The sequence below is a fragment of the Salmo salar genome, chromosome ssa20, assembly GCF_905237065.1.
Source record: "Salmo salar chromosome ssa20, Ssal_v3.1, whole genome shotgun sequence".
In the NCBI taxonomy this organism is placed as follows: Eukaryota; Metazoa; Chordata; class Actinopteri; order Salmoniformes; family Salmonidae; genus Salmo; species Salmo salar.
In genome coordinates this window covers 51359999-51386497 of record NC_059461.1, presented here as the reverse complement: position 1 = coordinate 51386497, position 26499 = coordinate 51359999, and the positions used below count along the sequence as shown (strand labels likewise).

At 44.8% G+C, this 26499-nt stretch overlaps 2 protein-coding genes across 9 annotated transcripts in view; both read left to right on the top strand.

The window, feature by feature from the left end:
* The window catches only part of LOC106580737 (spectrin beta chain, non-erythrocytic 4), a 65011-nt gene extending 57276 nt beyond the window's left edge, over positions 1-7735 (top strand). For 3 of the 6 annotated variants that reach the window (XM_014162093.2, XM_045703573.1, XM_014162095.2), the window contains 7 exons: positions 26-222; positions 422-1518; positions 1599-1668; positions 1808-2091; positions 3285-3455; positions 3571-3613; positions 3803-7735. In XM_014162093.2, the coding sequence (XP_014017568.2) occupies positions 26-222; positions 422-1518; positions 1599-1668; positions 1808-2091; positions 3285-3455; positions 3571-3613; positions 3803-4075 (2135 nt within the window). In that variant the 3' untranslated portion in view covers positions 4076-7735. The remainder of the gene's footprint in view (positions 1-25; positions 223-421; positions 1519-1598; positions 1669-1807; positions 2092-3284; positions 3456-3570; positions 3614-3802) is intronic. The other 3 variants (XM_045703574.1, XM_045703571.1, XM_045703572.1) reach the window with 2 other exon arrangements.
* Positions 7736-10021: 2286 nt separating this feature from the next.
* Positions 10022-26491, top strand: LOC106580736 (SH3KBP1-binding protein 1). 3 transcript variants are annotated; one of them, XM_014162086.2, is made up of 17 exons: positions 10022-10223; positions 10564-10617; positions 10792-10837; positions 10968-11041; positions 11149-11207; positions 11314-11394; positions 11488-11658; positions 18026-18116; positions 18214-18404; positions 18606-18721; positions 18927-19014; positions 19145-19261; positions 19738-19908; positions 21495-21650; positions 21779-22060; positions 22154-22289; positions 22920-26491. In XM_014162086.2, the coding sequence occupies exons 1-17, from the start codon at positions 10168-10170 to the stop codon at positions 23584-23586; spliced, it is 2556 nt and encodes an 851-aa protein (XP_014017561.1). In that variant the 5' UTR covers positions 10022-10167; the 3' UTR covers positions 23587-26491. The 3 variants fall into 3 exon arrangements, with proteins under 3 accessions (XP_014017561.1, XP_014017560.1, XP_014017562.1); XM_014162085.2 differs by having other exon boundaries at positions 19720-19908; XM_014162087.2 differs by lacking the exons at positions 10022-10223; positions 10564-10617; positions 10792-10837; ... (2 more) ...; positions 11314-11394; positions 11488-11658 and adding an exon at positions 16789-16892 and having other exon boundaries at positions 19720-19908.
* The last annotated feature ends 8 nt before the right edge of the window (positions 26492-26499 follow it).

Here is a 26499-nt window from a genome sequence, read left to right as displayed (position 1 = left end):
AGTTCCTCTTTCTCCTCTGCCTCAGTGCTGGAGGTGCACCAGTTTGCCCAGGAAGCGGTGGTGGCTGAGGCCTGGCTCACAGCCCAGGAGCCCTTCATCAACAGCAAGGAGTTGGGCGCTAGCGTGGACGAGGTGGAGCAGCTCATCCGCCGCCATGAGGCCTTCCGCAAGGCCGCCGCCACCTGGGAGGAGCGCTTCAGCTCGCTACGACGCCTCACCACGGTCCGTTACTGTCCCTAGCTAACTAACACTACCCTTAGCTGATGCCGTCTTTCTTCTGGTTGCTTACAAGAGGTTGTAGAGCACAGGTTGTTTGACGTGACTTGTCAAATGGCTTCATGTTTACGTTATGCTTAATTTTGTTGTAGAGGAGATTCTACAATGAAGTGCTGATGTTTAGTTAACCTCGATTTGGTTCCAGGTGGAGAAGATGAAAGCGGAGCAGAGTAAGCTCCCTCCCACCCCCCTGCTGGGTCGTAAGGTGTTCCTGGACCCCCAGGAGACGTCCCCTGCCCGGAGCCAGGGCTCCCCCCTGATGAGACGGATCCTTTACGAGCAGGCCGAGCCCAGAGCCGAGAGGCCCCCCCAGGAACCCTCGCCCTCTTCCGTGGCCCGCCGCCTGGGCTCCACCGTGGCCAACTACACCCCCATCATGAACGGCTCCAGTGGCTACCGCAGCAGTCTGGAGGCCCGGGCCATCCCAATGATGGGGGGAGTGGCTGGGGGTGTAGTTGGGGTGGCAGCCAGCCTGGGAACAGCCGCTGTGGAGGCAACATATTTAGGGACCACCGCCGCCATGGAGGTCCGAGGGGTGGCAGCAGGATTTGGGACTGCCGCCTCTGAAGCCAGAGGGTTGGCAGCAGGATTGATCACCCCCGCGGTCGAGGCCAAAGGGATAGCTGCAAGCTTGGTGACTGGGGCAGCCGCCGCAGTGGAGGTGAAAGCCTCGCAGTACCTCCGGCAGCCTAAGATCAAACACATGGACGACATGGTGACGCCCATGCTGGTGGCCTGTAGGCTGGAGAAGGCGAGAGAGAAGGAGGTGCGAGAGAGGGAGCAGAGAGAGAGGGAGAGAGATATTGTGTTAATGGAGCCAGCGCCGGTGATGCCGGTGATGGCCGAGGTGGTGCTCCAGGAGATGGGGAGGGAGGGGATGGGCAGGGAGAGGCTGAACAGTGAGCCCAGCAGCAGAGATCACCGGGCGGGGAGCAGCCGGTCGGAGCCCCAGCAGAGAGACAGGGACAGAGACAGTAGGGACAGTAGGGACAGTCACAGGGAAGCCAGGCTGGAGCGCCAGCACTCTAGTGAGGCGCTGATGATCCAGGCGCGGCGGGATGAGCTGCCCCAGGAGGTGTGGCGGGAACGGGCCGAGCGCAAAGAGAGAAAGCTGGAAAGGCAGACGTCCAGCGAGCAGGAGGGCCACGGACACGAGGGCCGGAGGAAAGACCGCCACCGGACGGAGAGACAGGAGTCCAGTGAACACGACACAGCCAAGGAGCAGTCAGACAGACGTTCTACGTGAGTACTACATTGCGCCTTGGCGTCATTAAGTGCTGTTTGCAGAAAGGTGTATCACTTTTTGTCTTGGCTGATTACAGGGAGAAAAAGTCAGGCGGCCAGACCTTGTTTGATATAGTGGAGCAGCTAAAAGAGAGAGAGGCAGCAACGGTGAGTCTTCTGTTCACAAGCTATGCCGCCTTTATTACACAGATAGAGTTATCTATACATACATACTCTTAATGAGAGTGTTTAACGGCTATATGTTGTATTTATAGTCTGAGCTCTGCCTTCTCTCTTCTCTCCTCAGGCACGAGGGGAGGTCCTTAAAGTGCCGAACGGCGTGCCAGAGAAGTCTTCCGGACGTCCAGACCGGCCGCGAGCAAGGGATCGCCCCAAGCCCCGGCGGAGACCCCGGCCCAAGGACCCATCTGCAGGAGAGGCCACCACCCGGCGGTCGCGCTCGGCACCGGAGCCAGGGGTGGCTCAGGGCGTGAGCCACTCTGTCCCCCAGCCGCCCAGCCACACAGCCCACCACGAGGGCTTCCTCTTCCGCAAGCTGGATATCGAGACCATGAGGAAGAGCTCTAACAGGTGGGCATCCAGGTTCCTAATGGGGGAGTCCGACAAAACAACCAGGCATGATCCTATGAGCATGCTAAGCTAACAAAACAACTGACTTTACCTACGAAATGTTCAATTGGTGCATGTCACTGGCATTAACATATGTTCCAGCATCTGATTGGTGCCGTAGGTCTCGGTCGACATATACTCCAGCATCCTATTGGTGCTTTAGCGCTGGTCTGACATACTGTATGTTCAGACATTCCTATTGGAGCTTACGACCCGAGTTGACATATGTTCTTGTAACCTATTGAAAATAGAATTCTGGGTTGACATATGTTCTAGCATCCTATTTGAAAATAGCTATTTGCTTTAACATATGCTCTTCTAGCATTTTATTGAAACTTCAGATCTCTGTTTAGCCTCTGATCAGAAGTGTATCAGAATGAGAGTTCAACCAAGAGATAGCCACCAGCCATTCCACTGCTTGCAACATGCATGGTGCCTAACCAACACGGTCCCTGACGGAGAGCGGTCTGGTTGATGGATGTTGTTGCTGGGCCTAAGGTCGAACCTGGTGCTGGTTCTGGCCCATAGCTGGTACGATATGCAGCCATAGCCATGCTACCCGCACAGGTCCCTGCAGAGACCCACACATCACTCCGCTTCCTCCCGAGAGACGTTTCGTTCAGTCGGCCATGCTTGGTGGCCTACCACGGGTCTCTGGCCCCCGGAGACTGAACCGTCCGCCTCTCACTGCTGCACTGCCCCCTGGAGGCCATGGCTGACACGCAACGCAACAGACTCATCCCACAAATGAGACCCACTGCTCACTCACCAATTGGATGAATGTTTCTGATGTACATGTAATGCTATGTACATGCCAAGGTAAAGCCTAGCTTTTTGTTTGTTACACTCAATCATCTTAAGAGGTGAGATGAATGTTCACTAATACCAATACTGTCATTTAACCAAATTCTCTGTTTTTTTCTCTCTCCTGTTGCTCCTTGCTGCTGGCTGTTCTTCCTACCTCTCCACAAAGGTAAGCCACGTGTATGCACCTATGCACGCTACGGTCGGCGGTTCATTGTTTGTTCGGCAGTGTGTTCCCCCTCGGACCACTCCGGCCAGTCATCTTGAACGCCCCCAGGTGAGTGAGGTTAGGTGGCATTAAGCCTGTAGTTGGTTTTTGCTGAACGCGCCCCGTTTCCCCCCCCCTACAGCAGATCCTGGGTCAACCTGTACTGTGTGCTGAACAAAGGAGAGATAGGCTTCTATAAGGACGCTAAGAACACCACCACACCTTACAACAACGAGCCCATGCTCAACCTCGGCCACTGCCACTGCGACATCACCCTTGGATACAAGAAGAAGAAAAACGTCTTTACACTTAAGTTAGTACTCTGCCTTTTAGGCATACTGTCAATCAGGGTCATGTTGTTTGTCTTGTCTACCGTATAGATAGACATTTTGTGTGTTACCCTCAACTTCTCTGCCCTTCTGTTTCAGAACGAAAGACGGAAGTGAATTTCTGTTCCATGCAAAGGATGAGGTAAAAGGCATTCAAAAGTTGACTGGTCTTTCATGGAAATACAGTCATATAATAACAATGTGATTCTGCAATGTTTGTCCGTGTGCCAAATAACTTTCTTTCTGTTTCTCACCCTCTCTCTTTCCCTTTCTTGTTCTTTATCATTCGTCCTGTCCCATGCTCTCTCTCATCTCCCTTTCTCTCTCCGAGTCACAGGATGATCTAAAGGCCTGGACCACCAACATCAACAAGAGCATCGCAGAGCATGAGGAGATTGCCAAATGGGGTCAACCCCAGCCTACTACCTCATCTACGGACGAGGGCACGCGTCGCGACGGCAGCAAGGCCGATAACAAGTCAGAACGGGGAGAAAGGTCTGACCGGGGGGAAAGGCCGCAGAGAGCCGAGCGCTCTGAGAGGTCGGATAAGGGTGAGACCAAATCGGACACCAAGCGTTCAGAAAAGTCCAGCAAGAAGAAATGAGTTTGATGTTGTGCGGTGGGTGGGGAAAAGGGAGAGGGGTATAAAAGACTCCCAATCAAGACCCATCCCTTTCCTCTCATCCATCTGCTTCAGTTCTGTTTAGTGTCGAAAAAGAAAATCACCCTGGTGAACTGACATGAGGGATTTGAAGCACGAATATCAGTGTGCCCCTCCTCGTTGCCCTCTCTCTTTATCTCTGTTGCTCTGAGGGTGTCAGACCTGGTCACTAACACTTATTGCCCGGCTCGTTCCACCTCTGCCCTCTGGTGGTGACATTGGTGCACTGCAGAAAGCAGATGATCCTCCTAGTCAGGGCAGCAGTGTGAGAGAGATGGACACTCATGTAACAAGAGGGTTGTCACTGGTAGTATGAAAAAGTAGCTCATAACGTTTTACGTTTATTTTTTGTAAGAGATGAGCTGTATCTGTATGTAACTCTTGTCTGTCTATTTATGTATTGTATGTCTAGAACATCCAATTGTATACTCCCAAACAAAAGAGAATGAAATATGCCTAAATGTTTTTCACAACTGGCCTCTTTTTGGAGAGAAATTATTTTCTGTTTCCTTTTTTGTATTTCTGCTCGTTCACTCTGCCATCATTATTTTCTGGACTCTCTTTTCTCACTTTGACTTTCTTCAGTACAAAACTGTAATATCATCAAACTCATCCAAATTGAATTTGTACAATTCAACATTGAGCCAGAGGAGAAAGAGAAGAGGCAGGTAACATCAGCCTTCACAAAGGTTGTTCTGGCTTTTTAATGGATGACCTGGAACCTTTACCCGGAGGCTAGGCTGGCCCCCACGGCCATACTCAGCTATGCCTTCATCTGGGGCCCCCGAGAGGCCCCCAGGGACCCAGCAGCCATAGACACCCAGCACCAGAGGGATAGGACTGGAAGCCATCTTGCAAGACCAAACCTTCCCCTTTCTTCTCAAAGACCATCAGATGGTGGTAATCGCACTCCACATACCCAGTCAACATTATTTTTGTCCATTCAGAAAATATCACAATGCTTTTTATAGACAGTCAAAGAGAAATTAAGTTGTGTGTGTCTGAGCATGTGTGTGCGGATGTGTGTGTGTGTCTGTTCAGCTGCTCACCACTCCCAGGGTTTTCATAGCTCAGGTTTTTTTGTTCACATCTGCGTCCTCAGTTCTCCCTCAGTCTTCCAGGCACTGCCGTTCCACAGGCCAGGCTTCTAACAACCCCAATAACCACAGGAGTTGATGCGAACACAGCAACGATCTAAGTTCAGGGGCCACACAGAAGTGATACGGTGCCGATTGGTCACTCCAAGGCCTCAGGAATGCAAGTCGATGTCAGATGGATGTAAACAAAAGCTTCTGGATGAATGAATCACATGCATGTCTTGCTTGGGATAAATCTCTTGTTGAGAGGCTTTGCATAGCTGTCCGATCCTATGTTCCTCTCACAGTATGTAGCTATGAGCAACGATGTTCACTTTGTTCCCCTCCATGCATCATACAACAAAATGATCTGTTAGTCTTAGCACTGCAAAGCCATATTTGGTAACGGGAAGTCTTCCATTATGGAAGCTAGTGGACAAATCCTTTGCCTGTTCCTTACATCAGAGATTTGTACAGAAGTGAGGAGTGAAGGCGACGAGATAGTACAGTGCAAATATCATGAAATCTTTCCTGAGTTGCTTTTTCTACCTTGTTTTTTAAACACATTTTATGCATCTATATAGGCGTGAATGCCAAATCAATGCAATCCATAACCCGTGTTGGACACAACAAGGCAAGGATCAACAGAACTTATTTTTGAATGAACATAACTATCACATGGAATGTGAAATAGAGTACAATACATGACATAGAACACACTCAGATAGGGCACTGTGGACATCTATGAGATTCTGTGGTGAATTTTGAGACTCGTATGACACACTACTGAGTGGCATACAGTACAATTAGCATAGTGTAGTGGGAGGATACTAGCAGTAAACTGCTAGTCTGCTGAATTCTTGCATTCAGGAGTTTCACTGTGCAGTATTCACTACTATCTATTGTTTAGAGTAGACTTATCTTGCCTGGGCAGCTCATATGGAGGATGTCTCATTCCAAAAACAATATGCTCAATAAAAACGAGTTGGTTTCAAATTGATGTACGTAATTGTCTTAACAATAATTTGGATGTCTCTGAATGGTAACTTTGTTTGGAAATGTTGCTTACCATTGCAATCTCTGTGTACTTCTGTCACAGATATCCTATTTGTATGCCATAGTCTCACTCTAAACAGATGGTATGCAGTCAAAGTATTATGGTGGCTTAGGGAGGTTGCCAGGAACTTATTGTTGATGCGAAAAGAGAATTTATATGCAACGTTTCCTTTGCACTAAAACGCTCCCCCATTGCACAGTGCTATTGCTTGAGGAGCAGTGGTGCTTAAGGGTCCGAGAGGGAAATGTGTTTATTTGATTACAGGAGAATGAGGTTTGAATTATCTTCATGAATGAACATTAAGTACACAAGCCTGAAATGTATGAGAGTATCATGTTCAACCATGATATGACATTTCACATTGCAGTTTTTCATGCTTGTCTTGCTTGTTACACTTTACTAACAGCTGTAATTCCAGCGACAGTGCATGAAGTACGAGTTTCGAAAAGCTATCACATCCTAAAACCAAACATGCCTATACAATTCTTCATGCTATCTGGATAAATTACCAGTAGTCATTTTCCAAATGTGGGCCAGCACGTCTGTTGTCATGGCCAAGGGCCCGATCCATGTTATCCTGTACTTTTCTGTTGCACAGAGCGCAATTTGAGCTTATAGACTTTCAAATGACAAAACAGCTGGATGTTGTTAATGACTAGAAAGCACAATTTTATAACCTACAGTTGATACACACAAGCATTAACATGTCATAGGGAGACTTGTGAGAGGAATCCCATTATTGATACAATGCTTCTGTATTAGCTGTGCAGTCATGTTTCAGTTATGTCAGAACATTGCGTAACTGGGCATCTGTAATGTGTGATGTGCGTTAAGTCCTGGAGTGCTTCCTTCATGAAAGCATTCACACCGCAACCGTTACAAATCAATCGTCTAATGCCATTACAAACTCAAATCCGTATTTTCTAGAATACATATTTTTTTTCTTCATTTCAGGGAATAATGATTACGTTGCTCTTTTTATCCAGGATGTTCCATTGTTATTTGTTGACAAAGTCAATGCTCAACACCTACTGTTCATTTCCTGACCTTTGACCCTAGAGCACCACTGTTTTTAGGGAACTACTGAATGGATGTTTTGCAAAGTTCAACAGCTTGATGACCTGTAAGAAATTACATATTGTAAAGTATTTTCTGTAAAGAAAGAATTACATGTTTAGTTTTTTTTTGCTGTGAAAGGGAGAAAATGTTTTTTTGGGGGGGGGTTTCAACAAATTGAAATATCCATGGGGCAAATGGTTCATTTGTACAACATCAATGGAAAACATCACAATATCAGGACACAGAAGTTGCATGAATTACATAGTCGCTATTATGATACTGCTCTGCATGTTTTGAAGTCTCATCCCGTCGCTATACAATCACTGTACAATAATGGGGTGACACACTTACGTACATGGAAAAGGTGAATGAATGAATAATAATGTATAAAACAGATCCAACTTAAAACCATTGACTGTGTACAGTTGTTTCTTTGAATTGATAAATACAAATTGTGATATTGAAAAAAACACTGTGTTGTTAATTTTGTTTGCATGTGCAGTTCAATGCCAACGTCTTGTCAATTGGTTCTACAAATATATGCAGGCCAAAGGGCCATGTTGGACCAATACTAATTCTAGTTACGTTCACTCTTCTTTGCATAATTAGAATAAGGTGTAAAGTATTTACTGTATTTGATAATTGTTTTAGTATTATCACTGCTCATGCATAAAAACATACATTTATGTATCACTGCTACTACAGCTAGGGACAAAATAGCAGCAAGTCCACATAATATTATTGAAGCTAACAACTACAGACTTTCAAACATCTTATCTGTTCATGCAGTTTTACATGTATTGAATGAATAAGGCTTTGATTCATTGTGATAATGGTTTACAGGCATGCTGAACAATGTGCCTAGCAGCTTGGAGCCCAGTTGTGAGGGGAACTTTCTGTTTCTACTTTCTGTTATGTCACAGTCACCTCCACCCTGAGTAGATACACTATATATACAAAAATATGTGAATACCCCTTCAAATTTGTGGATTTGGCTATTTCAGCCCCACCTGTTCCTGACAGGTGTATAAAATTAAGCATACAGCCATACAATCTCCATAGACAAACATTGGCAGTAGAAGGGCCTTACTGAAGAGCTCAGTGACTTTCAACGTGGCACCGTCATAGGATGCCACCTTTCCAACAAGTCAGTTCGTCAAATTTCTTCCCAGCTAGAGATGCCCCTGTCAACTGTAAGTGCTATTATTGTGAAGTGTAAATATCTAGGAGCAACACTGGAGCCGCGAAGTGGTAGGCCACACAAGCTCCCAGAATGGGAATGCTGACTGCTGAACCGCATAAAAATCATCTGTCCTCGGTTGCAACACTCTCTGCCAAGTTCCAACGTCAGCACAAGACCTGTTCATCGGGAGCTTCATGAAATGGGTTTCCATGGCTGAGTAGTCGCACACAAGCCTAAGATCACCATTCGCAATGCCAAACATCGGCTGGAGTGGTGTAAAGCTCACTGCCATTGAACTCTGGAGAAATGGAAACGCGTTCTCTGGAGTGATGAATTACACTCCACCATCTGGCAGTCCAACGGAAAAATCTGGGTTTGGCGGATGCCAGGAGAATGCTACCTGCCCGAATGCATAGTGCCAACTGTAAAGTTTGGTGGAGGAGGAATAATGGTCTGGGACTCTTTTTCATGGTTTGGGCTAGGCCCCTTAATTCCAGTGAAGGGAACTCTTAGCGCTACAGCATACAATGACATTCTAGGCGATTCTGTGCTTCCAGCTTTGTGGCAACAGTTTGGGGAAGGCCCTTTGCTGTTTCAGCATAATAATGCCCCCATGCACAAAGCGAGGTGCATACAGAAATGGTTTGTCGAGATCGGTGTGGAAGAAATTGACTGGCCTGCACAGAGCCCTGACCTCAACCCCATCGAACACCTTTGGGATCAATTGCCCAGATCAGTGCCCTACATCCACTAGTGCTTTTGTGGCTGAATGGGAGCAAGTCCCCACAGATATGTTCCGACATTTAGTGGAAAGCCTTACCAGAAGAGTGGAGGCTGTTATAGCAGCAAAGGGGGGGAGCAACTCCATATTATTGCCTTTGATTTTGGAATGAGATTTACATTTACGTCATTAGCAGATGTTCTTATCCAGAGCAACTTACAGTAGTGAATGCATACATTTCATACATATCATACATTTTATTTCATGCATTTTTTTTTTTGGTACTGGCCCCCCCATGGGAATCGAACCCACAACCCTGGCGTTGCACACACCATGCTGGCATTGCAAACACCATGCTCTACCAACTGAGCCACAGGGAAGACTGTGGCTCAGGTGATGTTCGACAAGCAGGTGTCCACATACTTTTGGTCATGTAGTGTATATACTGACCAGATCATATGCATTATGTCAAACATTGATTGTAGCCTACTGGGTGGCAGGTAGCTTAGTGGTTTGAGCTTTGGGTCAGCAACCAAAAGGTTACTAGATCAAATCCCTGAGCTGACAAGGTACAAATCTGTTGTTCTGCCCCTGAACAAGGCAGTTAACCCACTGTTCCTAGGCTGTCATTGTAAATACGAATTTGTTCTTAACTGACTTGCCTAGTTAAGTAAAAAATAAATACATGTAAATATATTGCAAAAACAGTGATTGGGTAAACTGCGCCTGTACTTTGCACTCCAGAACACCTGATGGCGCCGTGGCGATGACAATTTGGTTGTAGACTGTCAGACACCACAGAAAGAGGTTCTGCTTTCAGGAAGTTGCAGCAGAAACAATTATGTGGCTAACGTTGTCGTTGTCTAAATACGTATTGTGATGGATTAACTCAATTATTTACTTCGTGGGCAAGGCATGAACATTCACACATTTTAAAATATGGCTAATATGGCAAGGACCGGAGACATTATCAATTTAAACGTTGGAGGAAAAAGGTGAGGACTGGAATTACTTTGACTAGCTAGCTAAGTTACCGACAGCAAGCTATTGTTGGTGGGTGGATGCTAACTAACGTTAGCTATCTAAAAGTTGCTGACTGGCTGGCTAGCTAACTAGATAGCGAGCTAGTAACATTGTCCTAAGTTAGCAAACTAACTACTGATAGTTAAATATTTTTCAGCTTAACGATCTCTCTGACAGTAACGTTAGCTACTGACTTCACAGTGCAGCTGGAACGTGCAACGCTAGCTAGCTAAGGTAATGTTCGCTTGCTAACGTCTTAATATTTTTGAACATTATCAAACTATGCTCATTTGAGTGATCATGTTGTTTCAGGTTCAGCACCTCCAAACAGACATTGACATGGGTCCCAGACTCCTTTTTCTCAAGGTATGTAGCTATCTATTTATTTTGAGACAGACCAATGCCTTTATTAAAGTCACAAGTGTCTTCATAATGACTCACTCCAACTCATTCATTACCCGGACATAGTGATGGCATATGGTCATTTGCTGTAGACCTTACTTAGTGACGCTAACGAGTGAGTTATGTTGTCTCTGCCAGTCTTCTAAGTGGGAGGATCTCAACCTTGAAGGATGAAACTGGAGCGGTACGTTGTCTAAAATAGATGGGGAAAAACCTAGGTTGTGTGTGTATATATAAACCTATTTGAATTTGGCAACCACTTAGGCCTACATATAACACATTTGTAATGTACTGCTGACCTTTATCTCCCACAGATCTTCATAGATCGGGACCCATCTCTCTTTACTCCCATACTGAACTTCCTGCGCACCAAAGAGTTGTTTCCCAGGTGCTGATTCCTTTGGTTACATTTGTTTACATTTAATAAGTAAAATATATATTCAGCCTTGATGGTAAGTTGTTTTCCAAATGAGATTTCTTAACCTTTCTTTTTAGGTCCATAAATGTGCACCTGCTCATGCATGAAGCTGAGTTCTATGGAATCACTCCGTTGGGTAAGAAAGTGGCCAGTAGCTAGTCAAATACAGCTGTGAATGAGAGGCTGTCTTTGTTTGTGTGTGTTAGTGTCTCCACCTTGGTTACTTTTTTTCTCTTCCTCAGTGCGTAAGCTGCAGCTTTGTGACGAGCTGGACCGATCCTCCTGTGGAAACGTGCTCTTCAATGGCTATCTCCCACCTCCAGGTAGGCAGATCTACTCTAGATTTGACTTCACTTCAAGGGCAGGCAAGGTGTGTGTTAAGTTTGATTTCCTGATCATCTCTTCTTCTGGACCAGTGTACCCGGCGAAGCGGCGGAACCGTCATAGTGTGGCGGGGCCTCAGTATATGGGTGGGCGTGCCCTGCCCATGGAGAGAGCTCCAGTGAGACGCAGCAACACTATGCCACCCAACCTAGGCAACGCGGGCATACTGGGTAAAGCAACGATGGAGGAGAGGATAAGTGGTGGTAAGGCCTTGGAATCACATACACATTTAACATGCCCATTTAACATACACATTTTACAAGCATTTCGCTACACGCCGCAATAACATCTGTTAACCTCTTGGGGCTAGGTGGGACGCTAGCGTGCCACCCGTGGTGCACTCCATCAACAGCAGGTGCATTTCAAGAGCGGCAAATTTGAATCCAAATAAATGTCAAAATTCAAATTTTTCTAAAATACAACTATTTTACACCATTTGAAAGATAAACATCTCCTTAATCTAACCACGTTTTACGATTTCAAAAAGGTTTTACGGCGAAAGCATAAATTTAGAGTATGTTAGGACAGTACATTTACAAGAGTTGTGTGTAATGTTTTGTCAAGTCAAAGACAGGGTCACCAAAACCATAAAACCAGCTAAAATGATGCACTAACCTTTTACAATCTCCATCAGATGACACTCCTAGGACATTATGTTAGACAATGCATGCATTTTTAGTTCTATCAAGTTCATATTTATATCCAAAAACAGCGTTTTACTATGGCATTGATGTTGAGGAAATCGTTTCCCTCCAATAACCGGCAGTCAAGTCAGCGTAACAAATTAAATAATTAAAATTAGAAAACATTGGTAAAATATTATATTGTCATTTAAAGAATTATAGATTTACATCTCTTGAACGCAATCAACTTGCCAGATTTAAAAATAACCTTACTGGGAAATCACACTTTGCAATAATCTGAGCACTGCGCCCAGAAAAATACGCGTTGCGATACAGACTAGACGTCATGTTGGGGAGATCTAAAATCGAAAATACTATGTAAATAATCCATTACCTTTGATTCTCTTCATCAGATGTCACTTCCAGGTATCACAGGTCCATAACGAATGTAGTTTTGTTCAAAAAAGCTCATCATTTATGTCCAAAAATCTCCGTCTCGTTAGCACATGATGTAAGCCAGCCGGACTTCTCGTCATGAACGAGGGGAAAAAATATATTTCCGTTCGTTCAAACATGTCAAACGTTGTATAGCATAAATCATTAGGGCCTTTTTAACCAGAACATGAATAATATTCAAGGTGGACGAATGCATACTCTTTTATAACGTATTGGAACGAGGGTACCCAACATGAACTCGCGCGCCAGGTGTCTAATGGGACATCATCGTTCCATGGCTCTTGTTCGGTCAGATCTCCCTCCAGAAGACTCAAAACACTTTGTAAAGGCTGGTGACATCTAGTGGAAGCAATAGGAAGTGCCAAAATATTCCTAAACCCCTGTGTTTTTCAATGGGATAGGTTTAAAGTCAATACAACACATCAGGTATCCACTTCCTGTCAGAAAATGTCTCAGGGTTTTGCCTGCCAAATGAGTTCTGTTATACTCACAGACACCATTCAAACAGTTTTGGAAACTTTAGAGTGTTTTCTATCCATATATAATAAGTATATGCATATTCTAGTTACTGGGTAGGATTAGTAACCAGATTAAATCGGGTACATTTTTTTTATCCAGACGTGCAAATGCTGCCCCCTAGACCCAACAGGTTAAATATGTGTGTGACTCGTAAAATTTGATGTTGAAAATGTGCAGCAAAATGCTTATGTGGTAGTTCCCTCAACAGTGCAGTACAACCAATATCAATAATAACAATGAAAGTCAAGTAAAAAATAACAAGCAATTGAAGAGGTAGAATGCATGTGACAAATGGAATCTATCGCTTAACGTTTCTTACCGTTAAAACGATAAGAAAAAGTCATAAAATTCCACGTCAATTCACAATGCAGAATAATGGTCCTATTACGTATTTATGACCGCAAGAGCTGGGCAATGTAGTTTTATCTACCGCAGTCATATACCCTTGAAAGCGCCTGGGCTACGGCATGTTTGCAGTGATACCAATTTAGCAATTTTGTTGCTAGATTTAGCAACTTTTCAGACTACCCTACTTGTTTTTCAATCAGCACCTAGCAACAAATTTAGCTACTTTTAAAAATGTATTTGGAACTTTTAGCAACTTTTGAAAAGTGACTCAAACACTAAAATGCACGCATTTTCCCTCTAAATGACACAAAAACGATTTTCTCTGTCACACACTCAGTCACAACACACGTGCCTGGCTGCAAAAGGGCATTGTGAGTGACGTCAGCAGCAGGCGCTCAGCTCGTGCACAGGCAGCAGCAGGCCAGCAGCACTTTCAGCAAATTGCAAGTCATTGTTGGCTGACTGCAGCAGCAGTAGTATGCGTTCGACGAGACAAACCCAATGAATATAGTTGGTCACAAATGTTTGATCTTGAACAGAACTTACAACATCAATCAACATGTCTCAATCAAAATTGTACAGCCAGAAGTACAGAAAAGAGTGGGAGTCTGTACCTGAATTTAAAGGGTGGCTGAAGCCAGTAATTGGGGATGATTGTCGGGCATACTGTGCGTACTGCAAATCTGATATGCTTGCAAAAATGTATGACATCAAAAAACATTGTGCTACAGCAAAGCATATTAATAAATCAAAACCGTACAACCCCACAACGCAGTCTACATTACCACAGTTGGTTAAGAAAGTGGATAACTGCAAAAGCGCAGAAGCTACTATGGCAATGGCCATTGCGGAGCATTGTTCGCTGCTAGCATGCGACCATTTAGGTATGGCTTGCAAAGCTGCCTTTTCAGATTCTGTGGCAGCAACAAACTTCCAAATGCACCGCACCAAGGGTAACATCAGATGTGGGGGATGAGAAGTTCAGTCTCCTTTTGGATGAGTCCACTGATGTCAGTGTCTCGAAATACCTGGGTGTGGTGATTCGGTATTTCAGTGCTAAAAAAAGAACCGTTGTGTCCACATTTCTTGGGCTGGTTGAATTGGAGGGGGGTGATGCCAGATCAATAGCAAAGGCGGTAGTTGAGTTTCTTGAAGTGTAACCTTAAAAAAGAGAATCTTCAGGGTATTGGCACTGATAATGCGTCCGTGATGACTGGGGTGCCCAATGGGGTGCACATGATTTTAAAGGAAGAATGTGCATTGCCCAATTTGGTACTCATCCGCTGTGTGTGCCATTCTTTACAATTGGCTGACAGTGCAGCATCTAAAGAAACCATCCCTAGGAGTGTTGAGTACTTAATCAGGGAAACCTACAACTGGTTTTCGATTTCCCCAAAACGGCACGAGGCGTACAAAGCAGTGTATGCCACCATTAATTGTGGCCAGAAACCCCTGCAGATCACCAAAGTGTGTGCCACACGTTGGCTATCGATTTGAGCCTCCGGTTCATATATATCGAGCCAGTGGGAAGAACTGAAACTCCACTTTGAGGTGACCAAGGCCAGTGAGCGTTGCTACATGGCGGATGTGCTCCACGCCATGTACATGGACAAGACCAACTATGTCTACCTGACATTCTTGAAATCAATCCTGTCCGACGTACAAGTTGCAGTGAAGTCATTTGAGGGAGAGCAAACAGATCCTGTCAAGCTTTTGGACAATCTGGTACACCTCTTAACATCAATTTGCAGCAGAGTAGTCAACTCTATGGCAAAAATTGATGTCCTGAAGGATGCCATTGATGGACATCTCAGTCCATCACCATACCTTGGGTACCTTTTTCGAGAGCACGGTGTACCAACTCAGTCTTGCGCCAGAGGACAAGAAGGTCATTCGGAGACAAGGCTCTGAAGGCAAGCAAGGCTCCCAGACAACCTTGAAGCCTTGCGAAACATGGCCTTGTTCAGTGTTAAGGAAACGCTAAAGCATAATAAAGGCACCACTGAAATTATTAAAGTAGCTGAGCTACTGGAATACCAGCCCCAAACAATTGATAAAATTGTTTCCAAATGGAGAAACATCCATCTGTTTAGGTGAGACTCAACTGAAAATACAGTCGAGTTTTGGAGTGAAGTCAATAACTACACAGACTATTCCGGGTCAAATCCATTTGAAGAACTGTGCAAAGCTGCACTCGCTGCCCTCTCCTTGCTACACTCAAATGCGGAGGTTGAACGGCTGTTCAGCCAAATGCGTGTGGTCAAGTCAAAGTTAAGAAATAGAATGTCACTGCACACTCTCAACTGAAGCTGGCTGGTGATACCTGTTACCAGCATAAACTACCAAGTGAAGTTCTGCAGCAGTTTGGCACCACAGCAGCATACAGCTTTAAGGCCACTCCATCCTCTACTGCTGGTTCCAGCACCGTGATAATGCAGTTGGACTGTGAAGATGAAGAGGATTTCCTTGCCAATCTATGATTCATCATATTTACAGTACGTGTGCAAGGAGTGGACTTTCTGGAACTGGCGGAGACACACAGCTGATGGTGGCAGTGTGTACCGCAGTGTGTGCGAGAACAGTGGCAATATCTGGAGGAAACCATTGAGCAGCTAGCCAGCCAAGCAGCACAACAACCTGGAGAGAGATGCCTAGCGCACACATCATTATTTGAGTTAAGTTGCTTGTTCAATAAGATAGCATATATACCTTGTTATTTGCTTGTACCTATAATTGTTGATCAGTTAGGTAGCGTGTTAACTACCAATACACTGCTTAAAACTATAATTGTTTAGAATGTGTAGGTTTACTAGTTGAGAAGAAAATAAATAAAATGTAATTGTTCAATAATGTGTAATTGTTTAATAATTCAATGTGTTGTTTAAAATATCTAATATCATAAAATGTGTTGTTTATTACTTTTACAAATAAAAATATGATAAACAAATCTAAACTAACAAATGTCAAATCATATTTTTCGCCGAGATGGCTATTGTGTATTCTACATAATAATGCAGTTTTACGTAATGACGTTAGCAACTTTTAGCAACAAATCGACCTGCCTCTAGCAACTTCCCCTGAAAATTAGTTGGCAACACTGAGCAGCAGGCCAACAGCAACTTCAGCAAATAGCAAATCATTGTTGGCTGACTGCAGCAGCAGTACCGGTTCGACAAGCCAAACCCAATGAATATAGTTGGTCACAAATGTTTGATCTTGAACAGAACTTACAACATCAATCAACATGTCTCAATCAAAATTGTACAGAAAAGAGTGGGAGTCTGTACCTGAACAAATGTCAAATCATAATTTTTGCCGAGATGGCCAGTCAATTTGATTAACGTTATTGTGTATTCTACGTAATGACGCTGTTTTACGTTATCACGCAATGACATCACAACGTCATTTAGCAACTTTTAGCAACAAATCAACCTGCCTCTAGCAAGTTACCCTGAAGATTAGTTGGCAACTCTGCATGTTTGTTTGTCTGGGTACGCTACGACTTTTTAAATGCCGACACGAAACGTTCTCTGGAGATAGTTTTCGAAGCACCGCTGAACGGGTATTTTACTTGTCTGTGAAGGAATGACGCAAATGAAGCGGGACTAAAGTCCATCACTCGACAGCTGTTAATCAAATAATCTCGAGCTGCCTGCGCGCACACCACTCTCAAAAAATAACTTTAAAGTTGGTTAAATACCATGACTTACCAAGCCATTTAGTAAAAAGAAAACCCATCTTCCTCTAGTAATCTACTCCTAAGATTCAGTATTTTTGGAACGGAGGAGTTAATTATTAGGCTACATTAATTCAGGCTATCGTTCATTTAGACCATATGCAGGCCATATAAAGTTTAAAACCTATGCAGCTGGTAAATGTTTGAGTAGCCAATGGCCTACTAAATGAATACAAGCAATTTTTGCAGCCTGTAGCCTATTCAATTCTGGGAATTGTTTATCTAAACCATATTGAATGTCAGGGAATTTTGTTATGTTGGCTATAGGCTTTCATTTGGGAATTAGAAGGCTCTTTTTCAAAGTAATTTGAGTTGTCAGTGTTGCTTTGAAAATAAGAAGATAGACTATCATTCTTAATTCATGGCATGGTTTCCTTTTATCCAAATGTTGAGTAGAGATGCAGACAAACTCATTCATGCAGGGAAGGGGAATGGCCTAATAGCCGATTACTCTGGAGTTATAAAAACAATCAAATAAATTGATGTCGTTTCAATGATCAGTTCTCTTAATCGGAGATAAATCTGTCCTGATGTCAGATATTGGGTGGGGCTGGCGTGGAGCGAGTGTGGCTCCAAAAAACTGACTGGTGCAGGACTGTGTTTGTAAGTTTGTGTAAGGGGCTGGATGTGTGGGGAGTCAGTGCAAACAGTCTCTAAGGTGCAGGTCTGTGCAGGGAGACAGCTAGGGTTTAGAGTGAACCGTCCGTGGTCCTTGACGATCTTTCAGGCCAGTGTTTTTACATTGTATTTAGCGTCAGTATTGTCTTGTCTGGTTGCGCGGTATTGAAAGTAAAAGCTCTAACCTGGAGCCATTCTTTGTTAAGGGAATATTATCAAAAGGAGGGTTCACATTCCCCCACACCTGTTACTTTTTACCTTCTGACACAGCTCAGCTTGCAGACCCAGGCATGGTCCGCATCATCTGTGGCCACCACAACTGGATCGCTGTGGCTTATGCCCAGTTTGTTGTTTGCTACCGGTAAGAACACAAGACTTCCATGTACGATATCGGAGTGTCATATGAATCAGTATTTTTGGTAAGGACCGTTGAGGGTGTTAACTGTGCTGTCCATCAGAGTGAAGGAGTCTACGGGCTGGCAGCAGGTGTTCACCAGTCCCCGTCTGGACTGGGTGATTGACAGGGTGGCGCTCAACGCCAAGGTGATGGGCGGCTCTCTGGGAGACAACGACAAGATGGTGGCCGTGGCCTCGGGCACAGAGATCATCCTCTGGACTATCTGTCCCGACGGCAATGGCAACGAGATAGGTCAGTCTGCACACGAATGTACTCACAACTCTAAAAATAAAGCGGAGGTGTTAAAACAAATATTATAGCTATGATATAGTTTTTAATCACTCAAGATGTTTGTTGACTTTTAGTATTTTAAGAGACCACTTTTCTAGGTTGTTCTGGGTGCTTATGTAAGGGCCGTGCTAATAGGTCTTCATTGTACCTGCTTCCCTCCAGGTGTGTTCAGTCTGAATGTCCCCGTAGAGGCTCTCTTCTTCGTGGCGAACCAGCTGATTGCCACCAGCCACACAGGGAAAGTGGGAGTATGGAATGCTGTGACCAAACATTGGCAGGTAAAGTTGTGTCCAAACATTCTGTAAGAATGTCACGTTAACAGAACACATCACATTATGTGTAGTAATAATATATGTGGTCCTGTATGGTCCTTGCAACGCCAGGATTGTTGGTTCGATTCCCGGGGCCACCCATATCTAAAATGTTGCGTTGGCTAAATGGGATATAGTTGTTCATGTTTTCCTTTTGTCTTTCCGTTCTCAGAATCAAGATGTGGTTCCCATTAATAGCTATGATACTGCCGGTTCCTTCCTGATTCTAGGTTGTAACAATGGGTCCATATATTATATAGGTAAGGGAAGTCATCTTTTCTACCTATGACGCAATAATGGAAAACTATTCAAATAGTTTTTCCGTATAGAAGAATGCAGTCACAAGGTGTGTAAAGTATAGACCTCTCATTGACGTGATCTTGTCAACAGATGTTCAGAAGTTTCCATTGAGGATGAAGGACAATGACCTCCTAGTGACAGAGTTGTACCGTGACCCCACGGAGGACGCCATCACTGCTCTCAGTGTCTACCTCACGCCCAAAACAAGTATGTCTGCCTGTTTCGATTTTGAACTTCACTGAAATGAATAGCTTTTTCTGCATTTTTTTTTTTTAAGGATTAACAAGTATCAATTAGTCAGTCGTGGTTATGGGAAATTCAATCTTAATAGATGCATGGTGCTAAACAATCTTTTTCTGAAAAACTTGTATGCCATTTATGGTCAGCAATGGTCATTTTATAGGCAGTATAATTGTATAGGCAGCTGGCAGATTTTGAATGATTCCTGGTGGCATTTTGCTAACTCTTTGCCTGACCTTTAAACTAATCTTGACCTTTAACCTAACCTCGTTTCCCTAACATGAACCCTAACTTAAATACATTTTGATCCTAATGCCTCACCTTAACCTTTTGGGTCTGCCGGCTGACTATCCACTTCCATTTCTTGATATGCGCGGTACATAACACAGCATGCGTTGAGGCTAAAATGGTGTATGGGATAAAAGTCCCCAATGTGTCGTCAGGCGACAGCGGCAACTGGATCGAGATCGCCTACGGGACCAGCTCGGGCACGGTGCGGGTCATAGTGCAGCACCCAGAGACCGTGGGCTCTGGGCCCCAGCTCTTCCAGACCTTCTCAGTCCACCGCAGCCCCGTCACCAAGATCATGCTCTCTGAGAAACACCTCATATCAGGTGAGAATGGTTGGCCGGGAGCCTCCACGTTCTAGGGATGATCGTTCATTTTTCGGTATATTCTACCATCTCCACTTATGATGCACATTCATTAATTTAGCCACATTTCTCATTAGGATTGATCGATTGATTTTTGGATATCGGCTGACACAGCAATTTTTTTAATTGATTTTATTTCACCTTCATTTAACCAGGTAAGCTAGTTGAGAACAAGTTCTCATTTACAACTGCGACCTGGCCAAGATAAAGCAAAGCAGTGCGACAGAAACAATAACACAAAGTTACACATGGAATAAACAAGCGTACAGTCACAATAACACAATAGAAAAAAAAGAAAGTCTATATACAGTGTGTGCAAATGGCATGAGGTAAGGCAATGAATAGGCCATAGTAGCAAAGTAATTACAATTTAGCAGATTAACCCTGGAGTGATAGATGAGCAGATGATGATGAGCATATGATGGTGTGTATGTAGTGATACTGGTGTGCAAAAGAGCAGCAAAGTAAATAAACAATATGGGGATGAGGTAGGTAGATTGGGTGGGCTATTTACAGATGGACTATGTACAGCTGCAGCGATCAGTTAGCTGCTCAGATAGCTGATGTTTAAAGTTAATGAGGGAAATGTAAGTCTCCAGCTTCAGCGATTTTTGCAGTTCGTTCCAGTCACTGGCAGCAGGGAACTGGAAGGAAGGCGGCCAAAGGATGTGTTGGCTTTGGGGATGACCAGTGAGATATACCTGCTGGAGTGCGTGCTACGGGTGGGTGTTGTTATCGTGACCAGTGAGCTGAGATAAGGCAGAGCTTTACCTAGCATAGACTTATAGATGACCTGGAGCCAGTGGGGCTGGCGACGAATATGTACTGAGGGCCAGCCGACTAGAGCATACAGGTCGCAGTGGTGGGTGGTATAAGGCGCTTTGGTAACATAACGGATGGCACTGTGATAGACTACATCCAATTTGCTGAGTAGAGTATTGGAAGCTATTTTGTAGATGACTTCGCCGAAGTCGAGGATCGGTCGGATAATCAGTTTTACTAGGGTAAGTTTGGCGGCGTGATTGAAGGAGGCTTTGTTGCGAAATAGAAAGCCGATTGGAGTTGTTTGATATGAGTCTGGAAGGAGAGTTTACAGTCTAGCCAGACACCTAGGTATTTGTAGTTGTCCACGTATTCTAGGTCAGAACCGTCCAGAGTAGTGATGCTAGTCGTGCGGGCAGCGAACGGTTGAAAAGCATGCATTTGGTTTTACTAGCGTTTAAGAGCAGTTGGAGGCCACGGAAGGCGTGTTGTATGGCATTGAAGCTCGTTTGGAGGTTAGTTAACACAGTGTTCAAAGAAGGGCCAGATGTATATAGAATGGTGTTGTCTGCGTGGAGGTGGATCAGGGAATCACCCGCAGCAAGAGCGACATCGTTGATATATATACAGAGAATAGAGTCGGAATTGAACCCTGTGGTACTCCCAATTATGTTAAACATTGACGTTGCTGACAAAGCAGCAAGCGTTGGTCATCCAAGTTTGGTGCAGAAGATGGGCCCGTCATGCAGATATTTTTTGGGCTAACCCTGTTGTCGTGTTGTCAGTGTGTGCAGACAACAACCACGTGCGGACCTGGACGGTGACTCGCTTCAGGGGCATGATCTCCACCCAGCCAGGCTCCACCCCCCTCACCTCCTTCAAGATCCTCTCCCTGGAGGACATCGACGGCCACGGGGGCTGTGCTGCCGGCACTGAGATAGGTGAGCAGACCGATGTCAAGGGTCAAAAGTGGACACTGGTTTTAAATGTTAATTAGAAGTGAACATTTTAGAGATGCAATGGGAAAGGACTGTAATGGTCCGTACTGAGCGTTGCTCCTCTCTAACAGGTCCGTATGGCGAGAGAGACGACCAGCAGGTATTTATCCAGAGGGTCGTCCCTGACACAGACAAACTCTACGTGCGCCTCTCGTCCAATGGGAAGAGGGTGTGTGAGGTGCGCTCTGTGGACGGCACCTCCATCACCTCCTTCATGGTGCACGAGTGCGAGGGGTCCAGCCGCATCGGCTCACGTCCCCGCCGCTACCTCTTCAGTGGCCACGCCAACGGTAGCATCCAGATGTGGGACCTGACCACCGCCATGGAGATCGCAGGGAAAGTGGACATCAGGGGTAAGACAACCCGTGTGGCTTTTTGTGTTGACTTTTGCTTTTTGTTAAGTGATGTGTCATAGACATTGGGTTCTCTGTCTGGTTGTCCCTCAGCGCTGGGCGGCCCTACAGAGGAGGAGCTCCTGGAGCTGTTAGACCAGTGTGACCTGGCTCTGACCCGTACGCCGGACATGAGTCCCGCTGCCTCCTTCACCCACTCCTCCTCCACCCCCCGAGCCTCCACCTCCAGGTACACCAGCCACCATTGGCACCTGCTACATGTCCCCATACAGCTTCATATGTTAACCCACTGATGATCTCCTTTTTTGCAAGATTACATCATATTCAGGGCATAAAATGAACACCCGCCACCCACCAAATGCACTGTGAGTGAAGCGCTGATAGATTCATTTTTGGAGGCGCTGGCACAAGCATAAAAGTTGGTCTAATTTACTCAAGTTAGCAAAGTGAGACTCTGTCCTTGTATTTACATTGTTTTCTTCACAAGCACAGTTGTTTTTCAGTGTTAGTTAAAATCTGCTACTTCAACTGATAGTGAAGAGACGCTGTACTAGTCACATCCCAAAACTTACAGACACACGTGGCATGACTCCAGTAGCCCCGTTACCACGGTAACCATCCACCCTTAAAGGGGCAGCTGAACATTTTGTCTCATCTGATATTTTGGTTAAAATAAAAAAGGAAATGAAATTGAGCAATATACTACATTAGTTGTTACTAATACATTACAAAGCATGTTTTTTGTTGTTGTAATTATGGCCGAAAATAATTTTGGCTGGTAAAAAAAATCTGTGGCGGGTAGATTTTTTCCATCTGCATGCCACTGATCATATTCTCTCTGTTTATCTTCTCTCTGCAGTTTGCAGTCCCAGCTGAGTGAGAGCTCCAGGGAGCGCGGGGCCAGAGGAGGTGTGAGCAGCTTGGGTCCCTTCTCTGGTAGCCTGCCCCGTCAGGCCCCTCCGGTGCCCCTCACCAAACCCCGGGATATGAATCTCTCCATGGTGGGGTTGGGCCTCCAGCCCCACCACCTGGGTCTGAGCCAGGCTTCCCTCAGCAGCAGCGGCAGCCCCCGGCCCGGCCGCACCGCCCTCCAGGACAGAGACCGGGACGGTGGCATGGGGTCTCTGCGCAGAGGCAGCTTCGTGGAACGTTGTCAGGAGCTTGCCAAGGTCTCGGACTCTGCAGGAGGGGCTGAGGGGGGCACGCGGCGCAGCCTGGCCGTATGCTCAGAGTTGGAGGCTAGACTGGGCCTACGGACCCCCGCCTCTTTCTCCATCACCCCTGCAGCCTCTCCCGCCTCATCTTTATCTTCATCACTGCGCCGGCCACATCCCACCTCACCCAGCCCTGCCCCTGCTACAATTGTCAGTCCAACCCGCTCCCAGACCATGGTGTCGCCTCATCGAGCTGACACCTCCCCTACTACAGAAGCCCCGCCCCCTGAGGCTGCAGCAGCCACTCCAGAGAGCTCCTCCCCTGTGCCCCCCACCAGTCCTAAACCCCCTATGAATGAGACCAGCTTCTGACTGGCTCTGTGATGTATGAGTGAGTGGACTAACAGGATGCTTTTTTGTGTTCCTGAGCACGTGTGGTTTAGTGACGGCACATATTGTCATATTTATGGACTTTTCCTTGTTTAGCATCAAGGATACATATCAAATGTCATTCCTCTGTTTTCAAAAGGGCCAGCTGTGATGTAGGCAAGATTCATATACAATATATCCATATGGTCAATGTATTGGTGATACAAATTATAACTCCAGCCATGTATGAATGTGTTCTGTTGCATTTGGTAGAGCAGTGCATTTTATTCAATTACGCTGAACAAAAATATAAATTAGGCCCTAATCTATAGATTTTACATGACTGGGAATACAGATATGCATCGGTTGGTTACAGATACCTTAAAAGAAAGGTAGGGTTGTGGATCAGAAAACCAGTCAGTATCAGGTGTGATCAACATTTTCCTTGTGCAGCACAACACATCTTCTTCGCATAGTTGATCAGGCTGTTGATTGTGGCCTGTGGAATGTTGTCCCACTCGTCTTCAATGGCTGAACGAAGTTGCTGCATATTGGTAGGAACTGGAACACGCTGTCGTACACATCGATCCAGAGCATCCCAAACATGCTCAATGAGTGACATGTCTGGTGAGTATGCAGACCATGAAAGAACTGGGACATTTTCAGCTTCCAGGAATTGTGTACAGATCCTTGCGACATGTGGTCGTGTATTATCATGCTGAAACATGAGATGATGGCAGAATAGCACGACAATGGGCCTCAGGATCTCGTCACTGTATCTTTGTGCATCAGTGTAGGCTGGTGGGAGGAAGATGGGCTCATTGTAATGGCTGGAATGGAATAAATGGAATGGTATCAAACATCAAATATATGGAAACCATATGTTTGACTCATTTCTATTCATTCCATTTGAGCCATTACAATGAGTCTGTCCTCCTATAGCTCTTCCCACTGTGCATTCAAATTGCCATCGATAAAATGCAGTTGTGTTTGTTGTCTGTAGCTTATGCCTGCCCATACCATAACCCCACCCCCACCATGGGGCACTCTGTTCACAACGTGGACATCGGCAAACCACTCGCCCACACGACACCATATATGCTGTCTGCCATCTGCCCAATACAGTTGAGACCGTGATTAATCTGTGAAGAGCACACTTCTCCATAGTGCCAGTGGTCATCAAAGGTGAGCATTTTCTCACTGAAGTCGGTTACGATGCCAAACTGCAATCGGGTCAAGACCTTGGTGAGGATGATGAGCACGCAGATGAGCTTCCATGAGACGGTTTCTGATAGTTTATGCGGAAATGTAATTATTTGGTTGGGAAAACCATAAGCCGCCTCCAACGTCGTTTCAGAGAATTTGGCAGTACGTCCAACTGGCCTCACAACGTGTAACCATGCCAGCCCATGCCTCCACATCTGGCTCCTTCAACTGCGGGATTGTCTGGGACCAGCCACCCGGACTGCTGATGAACCTCTGCGTTTGCACAACCAAATAATAAAATTTCCGCACAAACTGTCAACCGTCTCAGGGAAGCTCATCTGCGTGCTCGTCGTCCTCAACAGGATCTTGACCTGACTGGAGTTCGGCATTGTAACCGACTTCATTGGGAAAATGCTCACCTATGGTAGAGAAATGAGCATTCAATTCTCTGGTGGACATTCCTGCTGTCAGCATGCCAATTGCACGCTCCATTAAAATTTGAGACATCTGTGGCATTGTGTTGTGTGACACATCTGCACATTTTAAAGTGGCCTTTTATTGACCCCAGCACAAGGTGCACCTGTGTAATGATCATGCTGTTTAATCAGACAGATACACCTGTCAGATGGAAGGATTGTCATGGTTATTTGAATTAAAAGGGAATTTTTCAACCTCATTCTTCATCTTCAGCACCAAACCAGTGTCTACGTATGTGAAAACGTGTCATTTCTATTATCTGTGGTTAAAAATATTTAAAAAATGTTTCTCTGACATCAGTGTAGGATTAATGGAAAAAAAGTGATTTTCAAAACCTGCAATGAGTCTTTAGGCCAAGGGAGAGTATATTCTTGCTCCCCACTGTGAACCTCATAGTGTTCGAAAATCACTGTTTTTAAAATGTTTAAACTTTTACTGATTTGGTTGAAAAGTGGTGAAGTTGCCCTTTAAGAGAAATGTAAAGACATGTAATAGTCTTTACCCAACACTGGGTTCCACCATCATGGGCTTGCAGGCTGTAGTGATGTATAGGCCTACACCTCCTAAACTTTTCTGATATCCTCTACAGATTTCTCTTTGTCTTCCTGTTTTGCATACTGTTGGCTTTCTGTACCTTAAAATGAATCGTCAAGCCTACTGTACACGCAGTATCAATGTGGTGATGATTGTTGAAGAGGAAACCGATGGAGAACTCTATAGATCAATGAAAGACCTTTTATCGTTCATGTTTAGTTACATCTGACTAACTTACTGCCATTTTGGATCATTCTTTTTCAAGTCGTCTTCCAGATCACGAACCAGTGCCTCACGTACCTGTGTTTTATATCTTCTCCAATGGGTTATGAATTGTACGAAACCAAAGGTAGTCATTTAACCCAATATCCTATGTTGTTTTTGTACATTTTATTTAGATCCTATTTTCTGACTATATTAAAAAAAAACATATTGAATGGAAATGTAACATTGAATGTTTTATGTCTCTGTACAAAGTACATCTGTCTGTCCATTAACTAACAATAATTTTGGCAACAGTGGGATTGCTTTATCAGTAGCAAAATGTTACCCGAGGATGCTGAGTGCATTTCATATACAGTACCCTCCAGTTAAGTCACATTTCTATCTTTTATGACTACTTTTCTAATCTGGTCTTCATTAATTGAATAAAACGAATTACAGTGAGCCTACTTTTTGGTTCAACATGAAACGCAATGT